This window comes from Vipera ursinii (genome assembly GCF_947247035.1).
Source record: "Vipera ursinii genome assembly, chromosome: 1".
NCBI lineage: Eukaryota > Metazoa > Chordata > Lepidosauria > Squamata > Viperidae > Vipera > Vipera ursinii.
In genome coordinates, this window is record NC_139512.1 from 283,711,302 (window position 1) to 283,737,479 (window position 26,178).

General features: G+C 42.6%; 1 protein-coding gene across 1 annotated transcript in view; it reads left to right on the top strand.

Moving 5' to 3' along the window:
- Positions 1-8,809: 8,809 nt before the first annotated feature.
- Positions 8,810-26,178, top strand: part of PGBD5 (piggyBac transposable element derived 5) — a gene marked incomplete at its 5' end in the record, with an annotated part of 82,907 nt that continues 65,538 nt past the window's right edge. Inside the window, one exon of the mRNA XM_083361249.1 lies at positions 8,810-9,524. Coding sequence (XP_083217375.1) covers positions 8,810-9,524 — 715 coding nt within the window. The remainder of the gene's footprint in view (positions 9,525-26,178) is intronic.

Genomic DNA, 26,178 nt, shown 5'->3' on the forward strand with positions numbered 1-26,178 from the left:
TGCCGGCGTCAACCCCCCTCCGCCCGGTGCGTTCCCACAGAGAGGGCCTCCTCAGGGTGCCTCCAGTCAGAGAATGCCGGCTGGTGGCCCCCAGGGGGAGGGCCTTCTCTGTGGGCGCCCCGGCCTTATGGAATGAACTGCCGGTGGAGCTCCGGATGGCACCGGATCTCCGCTCCTTCCGGCGCGGGTTAAAGACCCACCTGTTTGAACAAGCTGGCCTGGCCTGATGGGGAGTTAATTTGGGTTTTTAAATATTTGTATATTTTACTGTTTTATCTTGGGCATTAATTTAATTCTATTTTAACTTTTGTAGTTTTGTATTTTTATTATCTGCCCTGTTCACCGCCCTGAGTCCCTAGGGAGAAGGGCGGTATAAAAATTTAATAAAACTAAACTAAACTAAACTGTTTCTTCCATTGAGCCATTGATCTTTACACAAGACTTCTGATGTTTCTACTGACTGCTGTTATTTCTAGACACTTGATTATCCAATTATCTAGCAGGGAATCAAATGCTTTTTTGTAATCAGTCCAAACTCTTTTCAAGCTCATCTTCCTTCTCTTGCAGTTTTCAAAAAAACTGATATTTTGTCCTTTTGCTGTTTGGGTGGTTTCCTTTCTGCTTAGATGGAAAGAGTTTGTTTTGAACTAGATGGTGTTGAACTGTATTGGCTACCAGTTAGAAATCTGAAAGATGTTGGTAAGCAGGGAATGGGTTTGTAGTTGCCTGGTGTTGCCCCTTTTGATGGCTCTTTCATTATCAGGCAAACTTTAACCAATCTTCAATTTCATTTCCCTGAAATATGTGGTTAAATTGCTTGGCAATGAGTAGATGTAGAGCAGGGGTCTTCAGACTTGGCCCTTTTATGACTTGTGGACTTCAACTCCCAGAATTCCTCAGCCAGCATGCCTGGCTGAGGAAGTCTGGGAGTTGAAGTCCACAAGTCATAAAAGGGCCAAGTTTGAAGACCCCTGATGTAGATGGTTCAAACAGAAGCAATGCAATTCATCTTCATCTGGCACTCAGCAACTCTTGATCTTCCTTGTCCTTTTCTCCATCATTTCTGCTGTAACAACAGGTTCTTTCAGTTCAGCTTCTTTTTTATCCTTATCCAACTCCTTTATCCAAGCTGCATTCTTGTTGTATTTTGTTGGGTTATCCCACAGGTCTGCAACCCGCGGCTCCAGAGCCGCATATGGCTCTTTCAGCCGTCTCCTGCGGCTCCCAGTCCTCTGCCATGTGCAGTCCCCCCCAAAAAAAAGTGGGAGGAAAAAAGTTCAACCAATCAATTCAAATATGCAGGGTAGGTGCATATCTCGCCTTGGCTCCACTCTTCAGTCAAACCCTGTTCTGCGCATGCACGTATGTACGCGCATGCGCACACATTTTTTGCGGCTCCTAGTTTTTCCTTTTGTGAGGGAACCAGTTCTGAGTGGCTCTTTCACTGTTTCAGGTTGCTGACCCCTGGGTTATCCCATAGCTGCACCAGAATTGCACCATTTTTGGGGTTTTTTAAAATCAGATATTGGCTTTGTTTGGCAGCATTTTAGATTCCCTGTTTATTTTTAAATTCAATTCATTTTATTCCTAAAATTATAAAAAGTCCTTTTTTAAAAAAAAAGAGATAGAGCAATTTAGGACAGGGAGCCTGCTGGAAGGTGTCTATAGAATATTAAGGCTTGTCAGCATCACATTGTTTGCCTGGGAATCATGTGATGGATGTGTGAAAATTCTATGATTAATTATTGTGTGATGAGAGATAATCTGTAGCATAATCAGAGCCAAACTGGGAAGTGACCTAATTTGGTCATCATCATCACCAAGCTCAGAAAATGACAAGGTAACTCATACTATAAGGAGTCAAGTCTCAGTTCATAAGAGGAGTGGGAAACCAAAGCTGACAGTGATGAAACTCTGCCTGTTCTCTGAGGTGACCACCACACATATTGTTATTGCAGCCCCTGGGACTCAGTGTAGGCCCCCATCCCAATTCTCCTGCTTCTTTGAGAAATAATCATTTTGCTTTCCAAATCAACCTTAGTTGATCCTTAAAAGCAGCGGCAGACTAAGAAGTTAGTGCTTCGGCGAGAGACACCAGGGAATCCCAAGACTCTAATTTAGAGCTGGGAAATTGAGAAAAACATCTGGTGCCTAATCAACAGTGACTGTTTTCAAAAAACTAAACAGGGTCAGATCTAAGAAGACTCTGCAAACCATTTCTGAACAAAAGTCAGTGTGATCACCAGGAGTCAAACTCAAGTTAAGGGAGTCTTTATGTTACCTGCTTTCAAAATTGTTCTTTAGATCAGGTGTCCCCAACCCTTGGTCCTCACAAGTGAGCAAAGACCCATCCACGCACATCAGGATCTAGGCCAAGGGTCTTCAAACTTGGCCCTTTTTGACTTGTGGACTTCAACTCCCAGAATTCCTCAGGCAGCATGCCTGGCTGAGGAATTCTGGGAGATGAAGACCACAAGTCATAAAAGGGCCAAGTTTGAAGACCCCTGATCTAGGCAGTGTATGAAGCCTCCCCCACCATGGTCTGCAAAAAAAAAATCACCTTATATGGAACTGGTCCCTGGCACCCAAAAGGTTGGGAGTTGCTGCTTTAGATAGCTGCTGAGATCAATCAGAATGAACAATATATTTAGTTCCTAGCGGTCATATGATCTCAGGTGATGTCAGCCTTGTGAGAAAGTCCAGACAGGAAGCAAAATTCTATGTAGTACTTCTACTTTGTTGTTGTTGTTGTTGTTAGCTGTGAAGTCATGTCTGACCCATCGCGACCCCATGGACAACATTCCTCCAGGCCTTCCTGTCCTCTACCATCTTCTGGAGTCCATTTAAGCTCACGCCTACTGCTTCAGTGACTCCATCCAGCCACCTCATTCTGTGTTGTCCCTTTCTTCTATTGCCCTCAATCTTTCCCAGCATTAGGCTCTTCTCCAGTGAGTCCTTCCTTCTCATTAGGGGGCCAAAGTATTTGAGTTTCAACTTCAGGATCTGGCCTTCTAAAGAGCAGTCAGGGTTGATCTCCTCAAGGACTGACCGGTTTGATCGCCTTGCAGTCCAAGGGACTCGCAGGAGTCTTCTCCAGCATCATAGTTCAAAGGCTTCAATTCTTTGGTGCTCAGCCTTTCTTATGGTCCAACTTTCACAGCCATACATTGCAACTGGGAAGACCATAGCCTTGACTATACGCATTTTTGTTGGCAGGGTGATGTCTCTGCTCTTTAGTGTGCTGTCTAGATTTGCCCTGGCTTTCCTCCCCAGGAGCAAGCGTCTTTTAATTTCTTGGCTACAGTCCCCATCTGCAGTGATCTTGGAACCCAGGAAAATAAAATCTGTCACTACCTCCATTTCTTCCCCATCTATTTGCCAGGAATTGAGAGGGCTAGATGCCATGATCTTGGTTTTCTTAATGTTAAGTTTCAACTCAACTTTTGCACTCGCCTTCTTCACCCGCAACAAGAGGCTCTTTAGTTCTTCTTCACTTTCTGCCATTAGAGTGGTATCATCTGCATATCTTAGGTTGTTGATATTTCTTCCGGCAATCTTAATTCCAACTTTTGATTCATCTAGCCCTGCCTTTCTCATGATGTGCTCTGCATATAAGTTAAATAGGCAGGGAAACAGTATACAGCCTTGCCGGACTCTTTTCCCAATTTTGAACCAATCAGTGGTTCCGTGTCCAGTTCTCACTGTTGCTTCTTGACCCGCATATAGGTTTCTCAAGAGACAAATGAGATGGTCTGGTACTCCCATCTCTTTAAGAACTTGCCACAGTTTGTTGTGATCCACACAATCAAAGGCTTTAGCATAGTCAATGAAGCAGAAATAGATGTTTTTCTGGAACTAGCTTTGTTGTATGGTTACATTAACTGAAACTTACAAATCTAAAAGTACATTTTTTTGCCCAGTTGACTTTTGCAGTCTAGAGAGATCCTCTTCTGAGATGCTGATACCACACCCAACTTCCTTCTGCTGGCTAAGCTGCTTCTTATCTGATTGTCCCGACTGGCATTTCCCCCCTCTCTCAAGGTCATTCCCACATACCATTACAGATAATGAGACATTAGGTTGAAGTATTTTGATGATGTTGCCATTAGCCAATGACTTTCTTAGCTCAGGGGTGTATGTTTAAACCTAGATCTCCCACTTCTAAGTTTAAATCCAAGACTTGCCTTCTGAGTTGATTAAAGTGGCAATTTTCATCGTACTGGCTTCCAACTAAATCTTTTTATACCACTCACACTATATAAAGAGCAATGCAGCTGCTCTTACTCAAGTGCTTTTGAATGTGGTATGTGTAATCCTTCCTTTCTTCCTTCTTCTTTTCTTCCATGATGCTGAGATGGTACACTAGAAATGTGAATCTGAATCTATGTAAATAGAAAGCAGAAGTGGATCCTTCAGATCTGCTGCTAATTCTTTTCAAGAATGAATAGATATTTAAATCCTTGAAAATAGTTCAGTTTATACCACGCTGCATTTTTCCCCCCAACCACAGTTTTAAGATACTTTAATTTTATGTTTTGGAAATGTTATATGCTATTGATTTAATTATTTAAATTGTATTTTGCATCCTTTCTTCCATAAGATGATAGCAAGTCTTTATAGTCTTTAAATAGTAACGCTTTTTTGGAAAAGTTTTTGTAAGTGTACTCATTTTGGCTGGCAAGTGTTATTTTGTTAAAATTCAGGATGTTCCAAACACTTGACTGGCAATTGTTCGAAGAGTTCAAACAAACAATAATTTAAAGAATTCAATGGCATTTATTTTTAGTGAAGGATATAGAGTACTGAAATCATACCCTATAAACCTAAGTGAAATTGTATTATTAGTCTGTTTCTATTGGGTGCCTATGTTTTTATTCTGCTTTTAAACCAAAGTACTTCTTTTAGTATAACTAGTCGACTTCAATGTTCAATCTTTGAGTATATATAGAAAAGCAGCTTAGTTGAAGAAACATATCATCCTTGCATCCAAATACTCATTCAGAATGAGAGAAATGAATACACTTCATTTGCCCTCTTTTACAAAGTTAATTGGCTGCATTGCATGGCGCATCATTGTATTCACTATGTGATCCCTAATTGCTTGATACCTTGGAATAAAATAGGAAGATCTGAACGCTACATGTGGAATCAGCAGGAAAGCTACTTGTAAGAAGCATGAAAAAAGTGATTTGCCACAAAGATAAGGTTAATCCACTATACTAACAGGATTAATAAACCTGTGCAAGGAGCATGCACACTCCCACTGCTGATGTAATAGATTACTTAAATTTATACAGGGACATTTTACTACCCCTCTGTCGTACACGTTACTATCTGAATTAATCTGTAGACATGAAAGATTGGAGGACTATTTCTGAAAATTTTGTTGTACCTCATCCTATGATTTTATCTGGTTCCATTTAGAATCAGACTTTTCTCCAAGTTCTCCTTGGACAATGAATCAACTTCTAAGACCTTAGGTAGCACCCGATCCCGCTCTTACTTTTTACGTCTTCATCTTTCCTGAATGAATTATTTCATTCATATTTCACCTTTCTATTCAAATAACTAATGATGCCTAACAATATAAACTCATAGAATGTAAGGATGGGAAGGATCTTGGAGATCATCTTATCCAACCCCCTGCTCAGGGCAGCAACCCAACTATTCTAGCATCTCTGACAGGTGGCTAATCCAAACGCTAAATACTTCTGTTGAAGGAGAATCCACAACTTACCAAGATGGTCTGTTTCACTGTTGAACAGCTCTTGTCATTGCCATTTTTTTCCTGACATTGAAGTAAAACCTACAACATTCCTATTTAGTTTAAATCCATTCTTTCTTGTCCTGCTTTCTGGAACAACTCTGAATACTCTAATTCTACTCCATCTTCTACAAGACAGCCTTCCAATATATGTTGACCATTATATCCCACTGCAATCTTCTTTTGTCCAAAATAAACAAACCTGATGCCTCCAATCATTCCTCATATGGTTTTCCTTCCAAGCACTTATCTTCTGGGCTGTTATACTTCACACATGCTCCAGAAGTTTGATGTCTAGAACTTGGTTGCAGTATTTTAAATGCAGTCTGACCAATGTACAACCGAGAGGAAAAATAATCATCTGATATCACTAAATTGGGATCAGAGTTAATCATATGCACAAATACTTGGCAACTCTCCTCCCTGTTTTTCATGATAATCTATAAGTTTTCCAGGGATATTCCAGTAATCTTTATTCATCCCTCTTTTCTTCCCCTTCTTCTACCTCCTCAAGTGTTGCTAGGCATAGTTGTTTTTGTAATCCATAATCTGCTTGCATCGTATGCCCATAAGTCATTGGTGGGATTCCAATATGTGAACAACCAGTTCTCTGTGTGGATGCACCTTCCAGAAGTCCATTCTGGGCCTGGGCAACAAAAAATTAGCTACCGGTTCTCCCGAAGTGGTGCAAACTGGCTGAATCCCACCACTGCCGTAAGTGCATTAATTTTTGGTTTTCCCACTACATCACAGTTACAATTAAAATATAGGCATAATAATTATGCAATCATCTATTTAATAGAGATCTGGATTAACTAAATTGCATGAATAAATAAATCTAATTTTTGAGTTACTTCAATTTTAAATTAATTATTTTGCTTATTCATTTGTTTGTTTTTATTTAATGACTTAAAGTTTGAGTTCATTAAATTTCAATTGTATGTTCTGCAATATGGCTCAACGATAATTTGTTTGTGGGGGTACACGTATACATTTCTTATAAAGCAAGAGAAATACGTAGTTGGAAAGCAACAGTCACCTTATGTATATGTCAGTATATGCCAGTATACGTACAGACTGGAGCAACCTTAGCAAATGAACTTTTTCAGTGCAGCCAAGAATTACTAGCACTCTGCTTCTAAAGTACAGACCACTATATGATATAGTCATTGCCATTCTTGTTGCTGCAGATGATACCACTCTAATGGCAGAAAGTGAAGAAGAACTAAAGAGCCTCTTGTTGCGGGTGAAGAAGGAGAGTGCAAAACTTGGGTTGAAACTAAACATTAAGAAAACCAAGATCATGGCATCTGGCCCTCTCAATTCCTGGCAAATAGATGGGGAAGAAATGGAGGTAGTGACAGATTTTATTTTCCTGGGCTTCAAGATCACTGCAGATGGGGACTGTAGCCAAGAAATTAAAAGACGCTTGCTCCTGGGGAGGAAAGCCATGGCAAATATAGACAGCACACTAAAAAGCGGAGACATCACCCTGCCAACAAAAGTGCGTATAGTCAAGGCTATGGTCTTCCCAGTTGCAATGTATGGCTGTGAAAGTTGGACCATAAGAAAGGCTGAGCGCCAAAGAATTGAAGCCTTTGAACTATGATGCTGGAGAAGACTCCTGCAATTTCCTTGGACTGCAAGGCGATCAAACCGGTCAGTCCTAGAGGAGATCAACCCTGACTGCTCTTTAGAAGGCCAGATCCTGAAGCTAAAACTCAAATACTTTGGCCACCTAATGAGAAGGAAGGACTCACTGGAGAAGAGCCTAATGCTGGGAAAGATTGAGGGCAATAGAAGAAGGGGACGACAGAGAATGAGGTGGCTGGATGGAGTCACTGAAGCAGTAGGTGTGAGCTTAAATGGACTCCAGAAGATGGTAGAGGACAGGAAGGCCTGGAGGAACATTGTCCATAGGGTCGCGATGGGTCGGACACGACTTCGCAACTAACAACAACAACAACAATTCTTGTTGCTAGGTACGATCATTTTATTGCTATGTATGATCAATACATTGCCAAGTATGATCAACATATTTTCCATAATGGTGGCAAGGTCTCAGCTTCCCTCTTTGCAATCTTTTTGTTGTTGTTGCTTTAAAATATGCTCTGCACTCTCTTTGTCATGATGGTAAATTAGTGACACTCCTATTTACACCAACATGAAAGCAACTTGAAAACCCTAAATCATAGCTGAGTGCAGCATATTTGCCTATAGATGCTTTTTTTCCTAGGAAGTGGAGGTGACAGGACGGTTATTATTGCCAGGCGCGTGTCTTCCGCTGCTGTTTATGCAGAAAGGCATGCAATTTTTCTCATCCCTTTCTGCCTACAGGCATGCCTCCTGCTGGGTCCTGCTGCTTGTCCTCTTCTTACTTGAACACGTGCCAAATCTTTAAGAATCAGTGGTGATCTCAACCTCTTCTTATAATAACTTACTGTAATTACTGCCTTGATTCATAATCTATTATTCTAAAGGGTCTTGCGGCGGGACTCCAAGCATTGGGGTCTCTTCAGCACTAGATCGGCGGACAGCTCCTTCCTGCAGCATCAAAAAAAAAAAAAAAAAGACAGGAGAGCTGCTGAGCTCTCTTCCCAAAGTAGATCCCACGGAGATGCGGGAAGCCGTGGGATGCGCGAGAAAGGCATCAAGCACCTTAGGGCAGGGGTCTTCAAACTTGGCCCTTTTATGACTTGTGGACTTCAACTCCCAGAATTCCTCAGCCAGCAAAGCTGGCTGAGGAATTCTGGGAGTTGAAGTCCACAAGTCATAAAAGGGCCAAGTTTGAAGACCCCTGCCTTAGGGGCACGGCTCGGAGTCCATTAGCCACTGGCAAACTTCTCGCGTTGGATGGGTCGTCTTTGCGCAGCACCTCGTCGTTCTCAAAAAACCAACTCTGTGATTTTAAACGGCGGAGATCCTCCCCCTTAAAGGCGGGGAATGGGTGGTCTCCGGGCCTCGGGAGCGCTCATAACCCCCCCCCCCTTCTCGTTTGAGGACTGCAGCTGTAATTGGCTAGATGAGGAGGCGCTACTGGAAGAGATGTTAAGCTGGCTGCTTCCACCCATGGCTCTGCACACACACCGGGGCGGGTTGTGCCGGGGAGAACGGGAGGCTGGGCTCCGAGGTGGCGGAGGCGGTGGAGGAGGAGAAAGCGGTGGCGGAGCCGAGGTTTCCCCAGCCTGCTTGCCGACTTCGCTGACCGAGCCGCTCCTGCTGCTGGGTTGCTGCCTGCGGCCGGAGGAGCCGTCCGAACGAGGGCGGCTGTTGACGCCGCCGGTGGAGATGATGGCGGAGGGCGGCGGCGGCGGCGGCGGCGGCGGGCAGCGGCTCAAGGCGCTGTCCCTCTTAGAGGCAGCCCGCTGCCGCTATGAAAGCCTGCAAATTTCCGACGACGTCTTCGGGGAATCGGGCCAGGACAGCAGCGGCAACCCGTTTTACAGCACCACCGCGGAGTCGCGCTCTGCCTCCGAGGAGGACGACGAGGAGGAGGAGGAAGAGGAGGGCGAAAGCCCCGAGGGGGGACGCAGCCATCGGGGCAGGACTGGAGGACGCCCAGGCTCCAAGGCGTCGGCAGCCAAAGAGCCGGAGAAAGAGCAGCCCAAGCGGCAAGTGCAAGGTGGCTTGGAGGCGACTTTCCTGGGTCCCGCCGAGCAACAGCGGCGGGAGGAGGAGGAGGAGGAGGAGAAGGAAAGCGAGAGGGGCTGGAGCCAGAGCCTGCGGAACACCCCGACCCCTTCTTTCAAGGATAGCAGCGGTAAATCGGCTCGCGTCTCGGAATGACTTGGCGGGTGACTCAGGATGTGTGGGTCTCTGTGCGTGTGCTGAGAAGTAGGGCTCCTGTTCTGGCGGAGTGTGGGAGAAAGTGGGGCTGACGAGGCAGTGAAGGTCGCCAGCCCCCGACCCCCAACGCAATACTTCGAAAGCATCCCAGAACTCCACCTTAGGGGAGAATCTTTGGGTTAGGAAAGACGCCAGGACTCGATGCAGGGCTAGACTGCTGCTTCCCATTGGGTTATAAGAAGCAGTTCGTTCCCTCACTCACGTCTCTTCCAAATGCCTTGGACTCCAACTACCATCACTCTTGGCTCAGTAATCAAGAGTCGTGGTGGCTGACCATTGGTAAGAGTTATTTAGCTCAGCTAGAAGGGCGGGGGGGGGAAGGGTGATGCCTGCCTTAAAGGGTTGCATTCACTTTATTTCCACAGAAGTGTAGCTAGCCTTTGGTGACCTTCTGTTGCACTGGAGTGATTGTGATGCCTCTGCTCTTTTTTCTGCAAGTGGAAAGAGTCAAGAAGGGGGTTTGTGGAAAAGCACAGCTGTGTGGAAAAACAGGGTCCTCAGTTCTAGTCCCTCAGGGCAAGACTCCTTTATGGTAGAAAATTGTGCAAGTGCAAGGAGGGGGCAGATCTCCTGCCAATGCCAGTCACTAAATTTGTATTACTGAAATTTTATTAGTGAAGTTTCAAGGCAACGTGAATACAGTTCAGTGATATAAAATGGAGAAGTTAGAAATAATCTATGCCTCCAGATCTACGTGGAGGGCAGATCCTCCAAGTAATTACAAATATATAATGGGATGCATAGATTCTGAAATGCAAAAATCCTGGGCTACTGAGCTGCCTGGTTTATTATTTTTAAAAGTGCCTTGGAATATGACACTATAGGTAAAGGGACAGCCATCTACTATAACTGCCTTCAAACTGACATATGTGGGGGCTGCTGGACTTCTGCTAGCTGTAGTCCAAAATATATTTCAAATAATTTGCTTCTTCCAAGTAATATGAACTGTGTGGTAGATCAGGACAATCTTACATGTGCCAGCTAATTGTAAAGACTTGGGCACTAACCAACCACAAACATAGGAGTATCTTCTGAGCATCTGATTTTGGATCTCCAGAATGAGATCCTAGCTCTGAATATCTAATGCACTCTAGTTTACTGAACAAATTCTTCGTTTATTTTTTTTTTGTAATTAACACTTTGAGAGCTGGGGTGAGGGAAACAACGGCAAGTAGCTTTTTAGCTTTAGTTTTCTTTGGTTTCATTTTAGTATTGTCAATCTCAGAAGGCTTGCCTTTGGAAAACAGTTGCAGAAACGGAAGTGAATCACATGCAAGTAAAGCAGGGATATGTTTGAGAGTAAGGGGTTGTTGCTTGTTGCTTTTGACAGTTAGGGGTTAAGTTCCACAATTGAATGTTCCTTATTTAGTTGCCAGGAAGATACAAGATGGACATATAATACATGGCAGAGTGCCAGGTTTTTAAACTCATCCTATCATATCTGGTTTTCCTCCGAAACAAGCTCATTGAGCCAAGAGTCATTGAATAATGAATTATGACTTATAAACATGCATGCATGAATCAGCCGTAAGGATAATTATAATCCATATAATCCAGGATTCTGGCATTTTGCAATATTGCATAATTTGTAGTTCTTGATTACTTTCAACTTGGCTGTATGTAAAAAAAAACCCCACTGAATTAATGTATGTAGCTTGTGGACCATCAACATCAGATGAGACCTCCAAAGACACCAGTTGTGAAAGTCAGTTTGATCAGAAACCTACGCACAATGCTTGACTGGGTCTAACAAATATGACATCTTACATATGTGCAAGACCAGATGTCATTGGAAGGTGATAGTTTGGGTGAGTGACAATTTTATTTTTGTGTTTTGCCTTTTGCATAATGCAGAATGCCCTAATTATGCTGAACATTCATTCTGCTCAGTTATAGATAGTGAAGACCTTTGGATACAAGGTGATAAAAACAAGTAAAATAAAGCCTCTTTTGACTCCTGATGATTTAAGGAACAGATCGGTGGTTTCCTAGCGAACTAAGTGATTTATTACAGCTTTCTTCTGAAAGTTTTTCAAAGTTCTAAACCTAGTCAACAGATTTGGAAGACTTTGTAGTCTCTCTTCTCCTAGGCCCAAATTTGCTTAGCTTCCATGCCCAGACAAGTTTAACCGGGTGCTGCCACCTGCTGAGGTATACCAGGCAATAGATTTTTTAGAAATAAGTCTCTTTGGAATTGGTCTGGTATTTATTAGAATTCTGAAGGGGAATAAAGTTTTATTTTCAGAAAATTGTTTTCTAGCCTGGAATATTTTTTCCTCTCTGCTATTTTTAAAATAAAACATAAAAGTATGGGCAGTGGCCTCTCCAAATCTGGACAAAATTGCAAATCTGTCCAATAGTACAGAAAACACGTAGAGCCACATTCCAGAGAAAGCTCCAGCTATGCTACCCTATCCTCAGCCTGGGAGAACAGTCAGGTTTTTAAGGCACCTGGGACACCATCAAGGAGGAAATCATCCAGATTTCCCAAGGACTCTCTTCCCAGAAGGCAGGCATCTTGACAAGAAGGCAAGGTTTCCAGGTTCCTGAAAGGTAACATAATTTAACTGAAGGGATTTGAAATGGGCCAAACCTGTTGGTTCACATTGGCTAAACAGATAAGGCAGAAGATCCATGGTCCCTCAAATAACTGGGTCCTAGGTCGTATAGGGCTTTATAGATCATAACTAGTAGCAAATTGGAAATTAATGCAGTTCATGGAACGCATGACACTTGGACATATTGAGGCATGCCCATCCATTGTTTACACCTCTGCATTCTGGACCGGCTAAAGCTCTTCAAGAGCAGCCCCATTGAAGTAAATGAGTATGAAACGATTAATGCATAAAGTGTTTGTCTGACGGGCCTACTGAGTCAGGAAAGAGTACAACTGGAAATGTGCAAAAGACCTTTTTGCCCACAGATGCCAACCTGCTCTTCAGGCAGGAACTGTAAGTCCAAGAAAGACCTCCAGACCGTGCTCCACTCTTGAATAGACAAATGCTACCCTATCCAGATTTCAAATGGAATCTTCCTGGATCTAGATAGCAGTAATAATAGCTACTTTGATCTTGATTGAGCTGGTCACAGTTTCTCCACATCCAAGCAATGGAAAGAAGCCTTGTCAGCTTGATTTGGCAGGCCTGCGGTCAAAAATTAAAAATGGGCATCTTTAGCATACTGCTGATATCCTGGGGGGAGGTTTGGGGTTTGCTATCATGTAGATGGTGAATAGGGGGGAGGGTCGAGTCCTGTGGTACCCCACAAATAAGGAGTCTAGGTAGCAATATCCCCCTATCCCAGGGGTAGGCAACCTTGGCTCTTTTAGGACCCATGGATTTCAACTCTCAGAATTCCTGAGCCAGCATAGCTGGCTCAGGAAATCTGGGAGTTGAAATCCACGGGTCCTAAAAGAGCTATGATTGCCTACCCCTGCCCTATCCCTTTAATCAACCAGCCTACTCTGAATGAAAGAAGAGAACTACAGTAAAGCGATTTCAAACTCCTGGAGCTTAGCCAGAAGGACACCATGTTTATGGTTTCAAAAATTGCTGGAGAGATCAAGGAGCATAAGGATGGGTGTACCACCCCCATACTGGCTCTGCCACAGATCTTCAGCAAGTACAAGAGTCTGTCTATTCTAAATTTCAGCCTGAAATCTGTCTGAAACAGGTCTAAATAATCTGCTGCCTGCAGACTTCTTGATGGCTGCCATGTGACAACCTTCTGAACAACCTTCCCTTTTGTAACTATTTTGTATTAAGATGCATTGGACAATATATATATGTATGTATATATATGGATCTTTGGTCATTCGGGTTTTTCCCCGCGTAGAATTGAAGGTGTAGGAGCAACGTTTCGACGGAATCCCATCCGTCATCCTCAGGCTGGTGGCTTCAACTTCCTTCTTCTGCTTCTCCCAGAGTTCGAAATGGCCATCTCAGCCTCCCAAATTCTTTATTAGCAATTTGAATAATTTGTATATATATATATATATATATATATATATATATATATATATATATATATATATATATATATATATATATATATATATATAAAGGTAAAGGTTCCCCCGCACATGCGTGCTAGTCGTTTCCAACTCTAGGGGCCGGTGCTCATCTCCGTTTCATAGCCGAAGAGCCAGCGCTTGTCCGAGGACGTCTCCATGGTCATGTGGCCGGCATGACTAGACACCAAAGGCGCACGGAACGCTGTTACCTTCCCACCGTAGTGGTCCCTATTTTTCTACTTGCAGTTTTACGTGCTTTCGAACTGCTAGGTTGGCAGAAGCTGGGACGAGTAACAGGTGCTCACTCTGCTACGCGGCACTCGGGATTCGACCCGCCAAACTGCCGACCTTCCGATCGACAAGCTCAGCGTCCTAACCCACTGAGCCACCGCGTCCCTTTTATATATATATATATATATATATATATATATATATATATATATATATATATATATATATATATATATATATGCTCTAAGGAAACATACTTTCCAAGTTTGTTTATCTATGCTTGAGGAGGCTAACGTATGTAAAATGAAGCTTATGTAGGCTAACCTTATCTACAAATTTTCCCTATTGCCCCTAAGTTTGGCCGGAGTCTAATCAAACTATAAATCAAAATGGGAGGTCTTTCTAGACATTTTGGGAAGGTTCCTTTAACTCAGCCAGGCAAAGTCAATGGTTACATAATTTCCGTGACTGCAATATGGCTGTAGAGAACAACAGCTCAGGAACTGTACAGTCCTATGAAAGGCAGCCTTTCATTGGAGCAGTAATGTGAGGCTCTCCAGATGTTGCTGAAGTCTAGTTCCTAGCATTCCTCACAATTAGCCTTATTGGCTGTTGCTGCTGGGAGTTTTGTTTTAGCAAAATCAAGAGAGTCTCCACAGGTTTTAGACGGCTTACTATAGTTTGTGTTGTGCTTTCGTGTCTTAGACTAGAGTATGAATAAGCCAAAAGAAACACAACCCAATCTCTGAAATTTAGTTTTAGGTCATCCCTGGTGGAATATTAAAATGTGCCCTTTGAACCTCAATCTCTATATTCAGAAGAAATATAACCTGTTGATTTCAATAAAGCTTACCGCTATTCTTCATAAAGTAAAATCGGAAAAAATAACTGAGAAACACATTCAGGATTGTATGAATTGTAAAAAATCAAACAAAAAAAGGACTGCATCGTGAAAAAGTTTGTAGAAGTTTATAAAAATGATGTCTTTATTAGGACATTTCTATTCTGGAGGAATTCAGTGTAGCTACTGTGGTTCTTTTTTAGCTTCACAAGTCTACGGGATAGGTGGTGGAAATGCAGTGGCTGGTCCTATGTTATCTAATGGTTGCCTGTCACTCATATTTACCCACATATGCTGGCAGCACAACACCACCAATGTCCCATCAGATGGGAACTTGGCATTTTCTACATCTTTTTCCTTGATGGATGGGAGGTTTTTATATCCTTCTGTTCTACTTGCCTTTACTTTTGAGGGGAAATAAATAATGGAGATTTCAGGTGTGTACTTTATGTCAACAGTAAAAAAGGAAAGAGATTGTTCCTGTACAGCAGCTCCTATTTCTCAGGATTGCTCTAGGACTTACTGCTGGCAGCAGGTAGAAAAGGTTAATTCTGTTAACTCTTACATACCTGGTTTCATCATCTGGCAAACTGAGGTTGGTTAGTTTCTCCTCAAAGAACCTTGGACTCAGATTATCCTCTTTTTATTCCCAACTGACTGTATGCAAGTATTTGTACATCATGCTGAAAACCAGTTTGTTGTAAAGGCTGAAGGCCAGAAACTGGGAGACTTTGAGTCCTGCCTAAGGCACAAACCCAGTGGGGTGTCCTTGGGTCAGTCTGTCTTTACACTTGTCCTGAGCCAGGAAAAATGCAGATTTGTTCATGTGGTGGCCAGGAGTCAAAACTGATTCAAAGGCAGCCCCTCCTGCAACTTTATGTTAGTTCTCTTTGAGCGAGTAAAACATATTGTGTAAAATGGCCTATTGACCAAATTCACCTATTATATTTAATTATGGAGGGGGAGGAGAGACAGAGAGACAGAGACACAGAGAGATCAAGATAGTAGACATGATAATCCAACTGAAACAGTGTCTCTCTGTACATGAATGTTATGCTGATGCATAGACAAAGGGGTGGGAGGCTTTGACCATGTGGTCATGTCTGCTGTCTAGGCCTCTTACCCCACCCCAACTATAGCCATCCCTGCTTTATTACAAATTCTTTAACCATAGTTTTCTTAAATAAATCAAAATAGGCTTGGATTGCAGTCAAAGCTAAATAAAAATGTTTTGACTCAATGTACGTATAAATCCAGTCTCTGCTCCTTGATAATAAAATGAAAAAGAACATTCTATTGGTATTTCAGCTAGTCAAATTTTCAAAAGTCAGGAACATATGAAATGCAAAGAACTGAGGTGTTGTCATGACTAAAAATCTGTGTATACCCTTAAGGAAAGTGAAATTCTCAGTAGACCAGAGTTAAAGGAGAAAATGTAGTCCTCCTACCTTCAACCAACTTTACATTAACACATTTGTTACCACTTGTTTTGTTGTGCATTGTAGCATTTTGGGCTAGTATTATTTAAAGCCACACTCACAGAAGTATAAATTAACAAGCTAAAGCAAAAGATACATTGTCATCAAACAGAGACAAAGTTCGTTGAAGCAGTTAGACATGGAATCATTTATTTATTTATTACTCCGTGATAATATCATTAGTCATTCTCTTACTAGAAAAATGCTTAAAATGAATTGCCAATTTTGTCTTAGAGGGGAAGAGTCTAAAAGAAGGTTTTTAAAACTGAGCCCCATGATTTCAGGTGGCTTCAATGAACCTTTTCCATCTTTTTATACAATTGCAAACTTATTCGGGTCTTTTCCCGTGTAAGATTGAGGGTGTCTTGGCGACGTTTCGATGAGGTCCCACTCATCATCTTCAGGCTGGTGTCTTCAGCTTTGTGCTTCACACAAACATGAAGCCGAAGACGCCAGCGTGAAGATGACGAGTGGGACCTCGTCGAAACGTCACCAAGACACTATCAATCTTACATGGGAAAAGACCCGAATACGCCAAGACCTACATATATATATGTATGTATATATGTATGTATATATGTATGTATGTATGTATGTAATGTAGTGTTTTATATCTAATGGTGAGTTAATTCTGAAAAAGAATGTGTTTTTTTATTCAGTAGGGTTAGTGTGAAGAGAAAGAGGACATATATTTTGGCTGGTTTCCTTCTCTCATATGGGCAGTGCAGTGGCTCAGTGGTTAAAATGCTGGGCTTGTTGGCTGGAAAGCTGGCAGCCCAGGTTTGAGACCCGAGTGCCATGTGGCAGGATGAGCTCCCATCCTTGTCCCAGCTCAGGCGAACCTAGCAGTTCAAAAGCATGCAAATGAGAGCAGATAAATAGGTACCACTTCAGTGGGAAAGGTAACAGTGCTCCATGGCATCATGCTGGGCACATGACCACTGAATTGTCTTTGGACAATGCTGGTCCAATGGCCTTGAAAGGGAGATGAACACTACCTTCTATAGTCAGTAACGATTGGTGGAGCAAAATCCACAGGGACTCCTTTACTTCCTCTCATACAGCCCCTCCCTCTGCACTTCTTCAGATCTACCCCATGCAGTAGATAACTTTCCAGAACAGTGCCAGAGGTGGCAAAAGGGACTATAGGTGACAGCAGGAAGGGTGGAAGAAGGAATCAGTGAAATTCATCTCTCTCCCTTTTTTATTTATTTATAACAAACACCTGTGGGGTTAAACAGCTTTCTGTCAATAGAACAAATACTGGGTAAAATTAGATTGTTCAGACAAATGAAGTTATTGGGATTAGATGGAACATGAAATGAATAATCTTCAAATTAATACCTACAAATTGCCGCTCAACCAAACCTTGCCAGAAGACTGGAAAAAGCCTATTTTTCAAGAAATAATCCTTTGCAAGCAGGAGAATGTCATGAAATGAAAGAACAAGTTTTCTATGACAAAATTTCAAGAAGAATTGGGCTTCTTGTGCATCCCCAACTTCTACCATTTCTTTGAATATTCACAAATCTGTGAAGAAAGATAGTAATAGAATAGACATTAAATATTTTGGATGTTGTTAAGCCTTCTAGGTTGTCTGGACAAGAAAGACAACAATGAAGACCAGCCCTGTCTAGGAAAGGTTTTTTCTGAATCATTTCCCATGACCCATGATCTGCATCTGTGGGCCAAGATGCCTTTTGCACAACAATTTTCTAATCTGTAGGCTCTTCCTCCAACCACCCAAGGACATTCCCACGTACTGTACCATTACAGGGTTCCCACGAACAACTCTTACTTAAAGCAACTAAGTAAGCAAATATGTTCTCTTTGGTCCAATAAGTGCTTAATAGAAAAGGCACTAGATAGAAAAGATAATTTCCACGAAGAATTAATGGGAACTAGGTAAGTGTATGAGGCAGCCACACTTGGCTATGTGAAGATTGTTTGTGCCAGTAGTGAAGCCAGTGGTGGGATTCAAGCAGTGCTTTTTTTGTAAAAGAAAAAGGTGCCGGAACTCACACATGTCATACAACCCGCCTTGCCTACCCTATAAGGTTCCATCCAAAAAAGGTGCTGGAACTCCGTTCTGAGTGTTCTATGAGAAAAAAAGCCCTGGATTCAAGTATGTGAACAACTGCTTCTCTGTGTGGATGCCGCTTCCGGAAGTCCATTCTGGGTCTGGGCAACAAAAAATTAGCTACCAGTTCTGCCAAAGTGGTGTGAACCGGCTGAATCCCACCACTGAGTGAAGCCCGGAGGAATCACATTTTACTTTTATGAAGGTGTTTCACCATCGTTCCAAGGCCTCATCTGGGAGTTCTGCCAACCAAAAGAGGATTTTGTCCATGCAAATGGATAAAATCTGAAGGGGCTGGAGGTGAAGTGATACAGCTAGTTTTGCCTTTTAGAGGTAAAGTGTGTGTGATGGATGCTGGTTCTCAAAAATGATCCAAAGCTGCATACACATTAGTCGAGCAGAGGCATCTCCTTTACTCACAGTCCTAGCCTGGGCATCAGATGTTTGGCTGCTGAAAGTCAAGTAAAAAGATCCTCCCCGATCTGGCTGAAAAAGGTAACAAAGGTGGCAGATGAAATCAAATGTAAGAAGGATACACTTTCCCAAAACGATAACCATTGGAAAAGCATCATCAATGGGTCATATGTAAATATAGTTGAAATAATATGTAAATAATAATATCATATGTAAGTAAAGTCACTTAAGTCAGTAACATTAAATATTCTGTGGCTTTGTCATGGCAAGGACTTCTGAGATGATTAAACCTAGGAGAAATCTAAAGCAAACACTGAAGTGATAAAGGTATAGCACTGGGCTATGGCAGGATTGGAGTCCACCCATCTAGTGAGAACATCCAGTTGAAAGTCCCGTCTCTCTCTGAAATGAAAAAGGAGAAGAGGAGGTGGCAGATGGCTTCCCAGCCCCACCCCACTCCACCACCTTGGATTGTAAAGCTGCCTCTTTTATGGATTAAAACACAAAGTGTATTTTAAAAACTTTTTAAATTTACTGCAGGGAGGACACTCATCAAGAAATTATTCCTCATCCTGGTGCCAGCAGTGTAAAAATCCCATCTCTTATGTCTACCACTCTCTCTACATTTCCACATTATTCATTTACAAATTCAGTCACAATAGGAAGAACTGGGAATTTAAATTGTCTCCTGGGAACTGGTTTGTCTAGTTTGAGAGTGACATACAATGTTCTTTGGCAATGTACACATAAATGCAAAACCACTGCAGTTTAGTCTCATTAAAGAGAACAAATGTGTTGTGTAGCACTAGAAAGTAGAAAGTCTACTCTACGTGGACCTTGACAAAGCAACTAATCTTCAATAACACTGGGATCTTCAAAAGATAATAAATAGATTTAGAAAGGAAAAATTCACAAGACAACACAATCAAGAACATCTGGGTTCATTATTTTGACTTCCATCAGCAGAAATTACATAGTGATGGGAAGTACATAGTGCAAAAATATCTGGCCACATTTGTTAGTCTCTAATTGTCATTTTGGTATCTAGCTGTACTTTTGTTATTTACTGCAAAAATAAGATTCGTTCATTCACTCAATTTTGATGCAGCTTGACTCCAATGATTCTGGAAATGGCTCATGAAATGAAGAATAATATGAAAACAACAAGTAAATAGGAATAGAATAAAAAATCAATCCAGGGTAATATGCGGTAAGAATAACCCTGAGAAACAGGAAGAACAGCGGCAACCAAGGCAATGATCACTTAAGAGGAATTTGAGTCTGAGGCAGAAGCAAAAGGCACTTTCTAGATGATGATCAGCACTTTGAACCATACTGGGAACTACTCTGCCCACCAGCACAGCTCATGAAGCAAAAAGGTCAAATGTGGGCATGTTGAGCCCAAGGCCATCACAACCAGCTACCCTGCATTCTGGATCTGTTGGAACTTCCAGCTGGTATTCAAGGACGCCCCCATGAGAGCTCATTGTAATTGTCAAAGTGCAAGATGACAAAGGCATAGAATATAGAATAAAGGGATTGGAAGAGACCTTGCAGGTTTTCTAAACCAACCCCCTGCTTTAGCAGGAGACCCTAGACCAGACATGTCAAACACAAGGCCCGGGGGCCGGATTGGCTCGCGAAGTGGTTTCATGTGGCCCGCAAAGCCATCCTGGAAACAGTGAGGGAATGGCCCCCACTGCCTTGGCCCTGGCCCAGAGACCCTCCTTCTGCCAGAGACCCTCAGATCTGTCCCACTCCTGCCCAGGCCCCCATAGGCACCCTTGATGCGAACGATGTAGAGCTGGCCATGCCCACCCAGTAGGCCATATGCACTCTAGCCACGCCCACCCAGTAGGCCACACCCACCCGGCCCCTTGAGGGCAACCACAATGTTGATGTGGCCCTCAGTGAAATTGAGTTTGACACCCCTGCCCTAGACCATTCCAGACAAATGGCTGTCCATTTTATTCTTGAAAACCTCCAGTGATGGAGCACCCACAACCTTCAGAGGTAAGCCATTCCACCGATTAATTGTTCTCAGGGTCAGAAAATTTCTACTTAGTTCTAGGGTCCAGAAGGCAAGACAAGAAGCAATGGATGGGAATTAATCACGGAGAGAAGCAACCTGAAACTAAGGAGACAGTGAGAACAATTAACCAGTGGAATGGCTTGCCTTCTGAAATTGTAGTTGCTCCATTACTGGAGGCTTTTAAGAAAAGATTGGACAGCCATTTGTCTGAAACGGTATCTTTTGCTTGAGCAGGGATTGGATTAGAAAAACTCCAAGGTCCCTTCCAACTCTGTTATTCTGTTAGCTTGGATCTCTCTTTAATGATCTTCCATCCATTACTTCTTGTCCTGTCTGAAGTACTTTGGAAAATAGGTTGACCCCTTCTTCTTTGTGACAGCCCCTCAAGTACTAGAAGACTGCTATCACACATCACCCCTAGTTATTCTCTTTATTGTACTAGATATACTGTACCCAGTTCCCTCAATCGTTCATAGTATGGCTTAACCTCCAGACCCCTTATCATTTTCTCTGCACTCTTTCTAGGGTCTTAGCATCTTTTTTTATATCATGGTGACCAGAACTGGACATAGTAGTCCAAATGTGGCCTCACCAGTGCAATAGAAAGTGGTACTACCACTTCCTTTGATCTCTCTGAAGGAGTGTGCCTGATCCAGAAAAAAGTGCTATTGGTATAACCAGATGGAGCTCTGCAAAGGCCTTCTTGACGACAGCCTGCTCCTTTGAGATAGCTTCTTCTAATTTGTTCATTTTCAATTATGTTAATTAATACTAAGGATAAGGGACAGAGTGGCTCAGTGGGTTAGGACGCTGAGCTTGTCAATCAGAAGGTCAGCAGTTTGGCAGGTTGAATCCCGAGTGCCATGTAACAGAGTGAGCGCCTGTTACTCGTTCCAGCTTCTGCCAACCTAGCAGTCCGAAAGCATGTAAAAATGCAAGTAGAAAAATAGGGACCACTACGGTGGGAAGGTAACAGTGTTCCGTGCGTCTTTGGCGTCTAGTCATGCCGGCCACATGACCACGGAGACGTCCTCGGACAAGCGCTGGCTCTTCGGCTTTGAAACGGAGATGAGCACCGGCCCCTAGAGTCGGAAATGACTAGCATGCATGTGCGGGGGAACCTTTACCTTTACATTTTTAATACTAAGGATATACAGTATAATTATACACTGAATAATCACAAAATAATCTGTTTATGGCAAAGGGCCTGCTTATTTAATTCAGGGAATGTCTTGTCTCCTGTAGTTTCTACCCATCCTGCATGATCAGACAGAGTTGGCGTGGTTTAGGTCCCATCCGTTAAACAATGCCATCTTATGAGATCCAGAAAATGGGTCTTCTCTTCTCATGCTTGCCCTCTGGAACAACATACCTCAAGAGGTTTATTTGACCTCAACCCCCACCTTGTTTAGATGGGTCCTAAAAACTAGCTTTTCCACTGGGTCTCTTAAAGGAATGTTTTATACACAGGTTGCATATTTTAATTGCTGTTTTGGGACATATATCATTCTTGTTATTTGTTATATTGTTGTGGATTTATTTTTTTATGTTGTATGCTGCCCACAGTCATTACAGACTTGTGCAGCCTTAGAAATAGGATACATTTCACCCTTAAGGAGGTACGTAAGTTTTTTAAAGGACTTCTCTTTTTTAAAAAAGATCATCCAAGAGTTTGAAACATTCAGAAATGGTGCAGAGTCAGAAACAAGCCCCCTTCCTCTTGGGATAAGTGTGCAGATAGGTATAAATCAGTGTCTCGAAAACTGTGTACACATATGCAAAGAATAAAGGATTTTTTTTAACTTAGTGGATTTCTACACGGGGTTAGAAATTATATATTTCTAAGCAGAGGTAAGGGGCATAATAAGGTTATACTCTTAGTGAGAGAGGGAAACAAAAATCTGAGAGGGCTGATCATAGGCAAAAAAAACCCTCTCCTCTGTCTAGCTTTAGTGACATCTTTCCCCCAAATTTAACTAACGCAGCTCTAGGTACATATTGTTTTTTTATTCTTCTTCTTTTTTTTTACAAATTTTATTGATTTTCTAATATTACATTCATATATTTGAAAAGCAATGTGGTAGCTGAGTAGTAGTAATTCAATTACATACAGATATCATTAGTACAGATTTCAGATTGCTGTTTTTTAATTCTTTTTATTATTAAATTTGATTCATTCATGAAGACGAATGAAAGGGGATGGATTGTTTGCTACAACAAATCTTTTGCCAATTACTGGGACATTATATGCACAGTCAACTTGACTGTGTGATGAATGGGCTTGGCTTAGTTGGTCTTGCTTCATAGGTACACTAATAGCTCTCAAAAGTGGAGAGAAAAGAAGGAATGTTGGTTAATACTTGACCTTTGCAAATTCTATGATGGTCAGGGCAACCTGGTGATCTCCAGAAATATTGGCCTGAAAATCCACTAGGAAGTAACAGGTGGAAGGAATACTAATTTTATCCTGTTTCACTATTGTCCTGTTTAGGATTCTAGCTGAAAAGAACTAAAAAAAAATAGGATTTTCAGAAAATAATACAAGTCTACAAGGACTGATTTGAATATGCCAATTTCACATATATATAAATACAGATAGTCCTTGACTTATCACCATTCATTTATTGACCGTTCAGGTTACAACTTTCGCAAGACCTGTGGTGGCGCAGTGGTTAGAATGTAGTATTGCAGGCTAATTCTACTGGCGGCCAGCAGTTTGATTCTCACCAGCTCCAGATTGACTCAGCCTTCCATCCTTCTGAGGTCTGTAAAATGAGGACCCAGGTTGTTGGGGGCAATACCTGTAAACCACTCAGAGAGGGTGATAAAGCACTGTGAAGCGGTATATAAGACTACATGCTATCACGATTGCTACAACTGCACTGAAAAAAGTTACTTTTGACCATTTTTCTCACTTGGGCTCAATTGTAGTCGTAAGATGAGGATTACTTTGTACAGTTCACAGAAGTTAGCTAAATGCATAGAAAAAATATGTCAGAGACACAATTATATCTTTCCAACTTGGAGGAAATAAGAGCAGTTTGTATGCCGTGGTGGCGCAGTGGTTAGAATGAAGTACTGCAGGCTACTTCTGTTAACTGCCGGCTGCCAACAGTTCAGCAGTTTGATTTTTACCAGCTGAAGGTTGACTCAGCCTTCTATCCTTCTGAGGTCAGTAAAATGAGGACCCAGACTGTTGGGGGCAATATTCTGACTCTGTAAAACTGCTTAGGCAGGACTGTAAAGCACTCTGAAGCAGTATATAAGTTTAAGTGCTATTGCTATTGCTATTGTTGAACTTCTAGAGCAAGCAGGGACAGCACCATCTGACTTTGCTGCAGGGAGAAACTCTTCAGGTTGAACATTGCTGTGAGCTTTATCAACATTGTAAGCCCGGAGATACTTAAAAGTTGTTTCCAAAAGAGGCCTTCTGTCCTAGTCTACCTTGTACATTTCAGTAAAGGCAGTAAATCTTTCAGAAAGATTTTGTGCAGAGGCTTCCTACTCTCTCTTATTCAGGAGTCCAAGTTCTTATTGATAGAAGAAAAATGCTCAAAAAGCAAAACAACTATTTGAGCTTACTGAACAATAAGAGGAAGCATTGCCTGCCCATAAACTCAGTGGAACCACCTTGAGTAAACAGCCTTTCCCAGTCCTCTTTTCGGCATAGTCTTGTTTGTTTCTTCTATAGGTGTAAAATTTGAAACTCAAATACTTTGGCCACCTAATGAGAAGGAAGGACTCACTGGAGAAGAGCCTAATGCTGGGAAAGATTGAGGGCAAGAGAAGAAGGGGACGACAGAGAATGAGGTGGCTGGATGGAGTCACTGAAGCAGTAGGCGTGAGCCTAAATGGACTCCAGAAGATGGTAGAGGACAGGAAGGCCTGGAGGAACGTTGTCCATGGGGTCACGAGGGGTTGGGCACGATTTTGCAACTAACCAAAAATAGGTGTAAAATAAAATCTGAAATAGAAAAGCGGGAAAGCAAATGAAGAAACTGGGAGGAAATTGGATCACTTACATAGGTAGGTCATATTTCAAGCAAGACTTAAAGCTCTAACAGATGTTGGCTTTCTATTTTGTTTCAAGGTCCCATTCAAGCACTTCAGTGACAGAAATAATGGTAGAAGTAGAAGTTGGTTTACGTACATCTTTCGGAGTTCCTGATGTATCTAAACTGGATATAAACATACCAATACAAGTGTCATGCCTGAAAACCATTATTTTTATTGGATTAGTGACAATAAAGTGATCAAGATTCTGAATCTAATATTTGGACATAATTAATCTATTATGTAATTGTAAGCAAATTGGAATTCTGTTCTTTGAATTAGAGTGAGCTAGTTTGTTAGTGGCATTTGTGATGGAATTGCCAATGGTACGTTGTGTACAGTATCAGTTCCGCAATAACTGCTCCATTTTAGAGCGGTTTATTACTGACTGAAAACAGTTGTTTCTTGAGGATGAAGATATGATTGATGGAAAGGTTGTTGTTACTCACATACAATGAAACTCATATGTGGGATAGGTATTCAAGTGAACCGGCCAATGGATGGCATTTTTGAGAGGTTTACAGCCAAAGGAACAGCTCATGTACTTTGATTCCACAAAAAGCAGACTAGAATTTGAAGCAAAGAAATAGTTTTGGGTGAAAAAGAAAAATATCCAGGAAGAAAGATGTGTGATATTTTGTTATTTAACAGTTAGTTCAGAGGAAACAGGATCAAGATGATTTCTGAGACAGCACTGGCTTTGAGGGAGCTAGGTATGCCTAGCCCAGGGGTCGGCAACCTAAAAAAGGAAAAGAGCCACTGGGAACCGGTTCCATCACAAATTAAAAAAAGTGGGAGCCGTGTGCGTGTGTCCATGCACGCGCATGCGCAAAAATGTTTTTTTGCGCATGCGCGGACGCACGCGGCTGCCATTTTTTAAAAAATGAGATGGAACCGGTTCCTGGTTGCCCGACGGCGACGGCCCGTCTGCAAAGCTGCCGCTTTCGGCAGCTTTGCAGACGGGCCGCGGCAGCCTCCTCAAAGAGTGGCGCCCCTGCCCATTCCGGGAGGTGCGCACGTACCTCCGCGCGAATGGGCAGCGGTGCCGCTCTTTGAGGAAGCTGCCGCGGCCCGTCTGCGAAGCTGCCGCTTTCGGCAGCTTCGCAGACGGGCCGTGGCAGCTTCCTCAAAGAGAGGCGCCCCTGCCCATTCCGAGAGGTGCGCGTGCACCTCTCCAAACGACCAGAGTTGCACGCGCACCTTCCCAAACCTTTGGGGAGGTGCGCGCGTACCTCCGTGCGAAGGGGCAGCGGCGCCGCTCTTTGAGGAAAACCTTTGGGGAGGTGCGCGCGCAACTCCGGTCGTTCGGAGAGGTGCGCGCGGACCTCTCGGAATGGGCAGGGGCGCCGCTCTTTGAGGAAGCTGCCGCGGCCCGTCTGCGAAGCTTCCGCTTTCGGCAGCTTTGGAGACGGGCCGCGGCAGCTTCC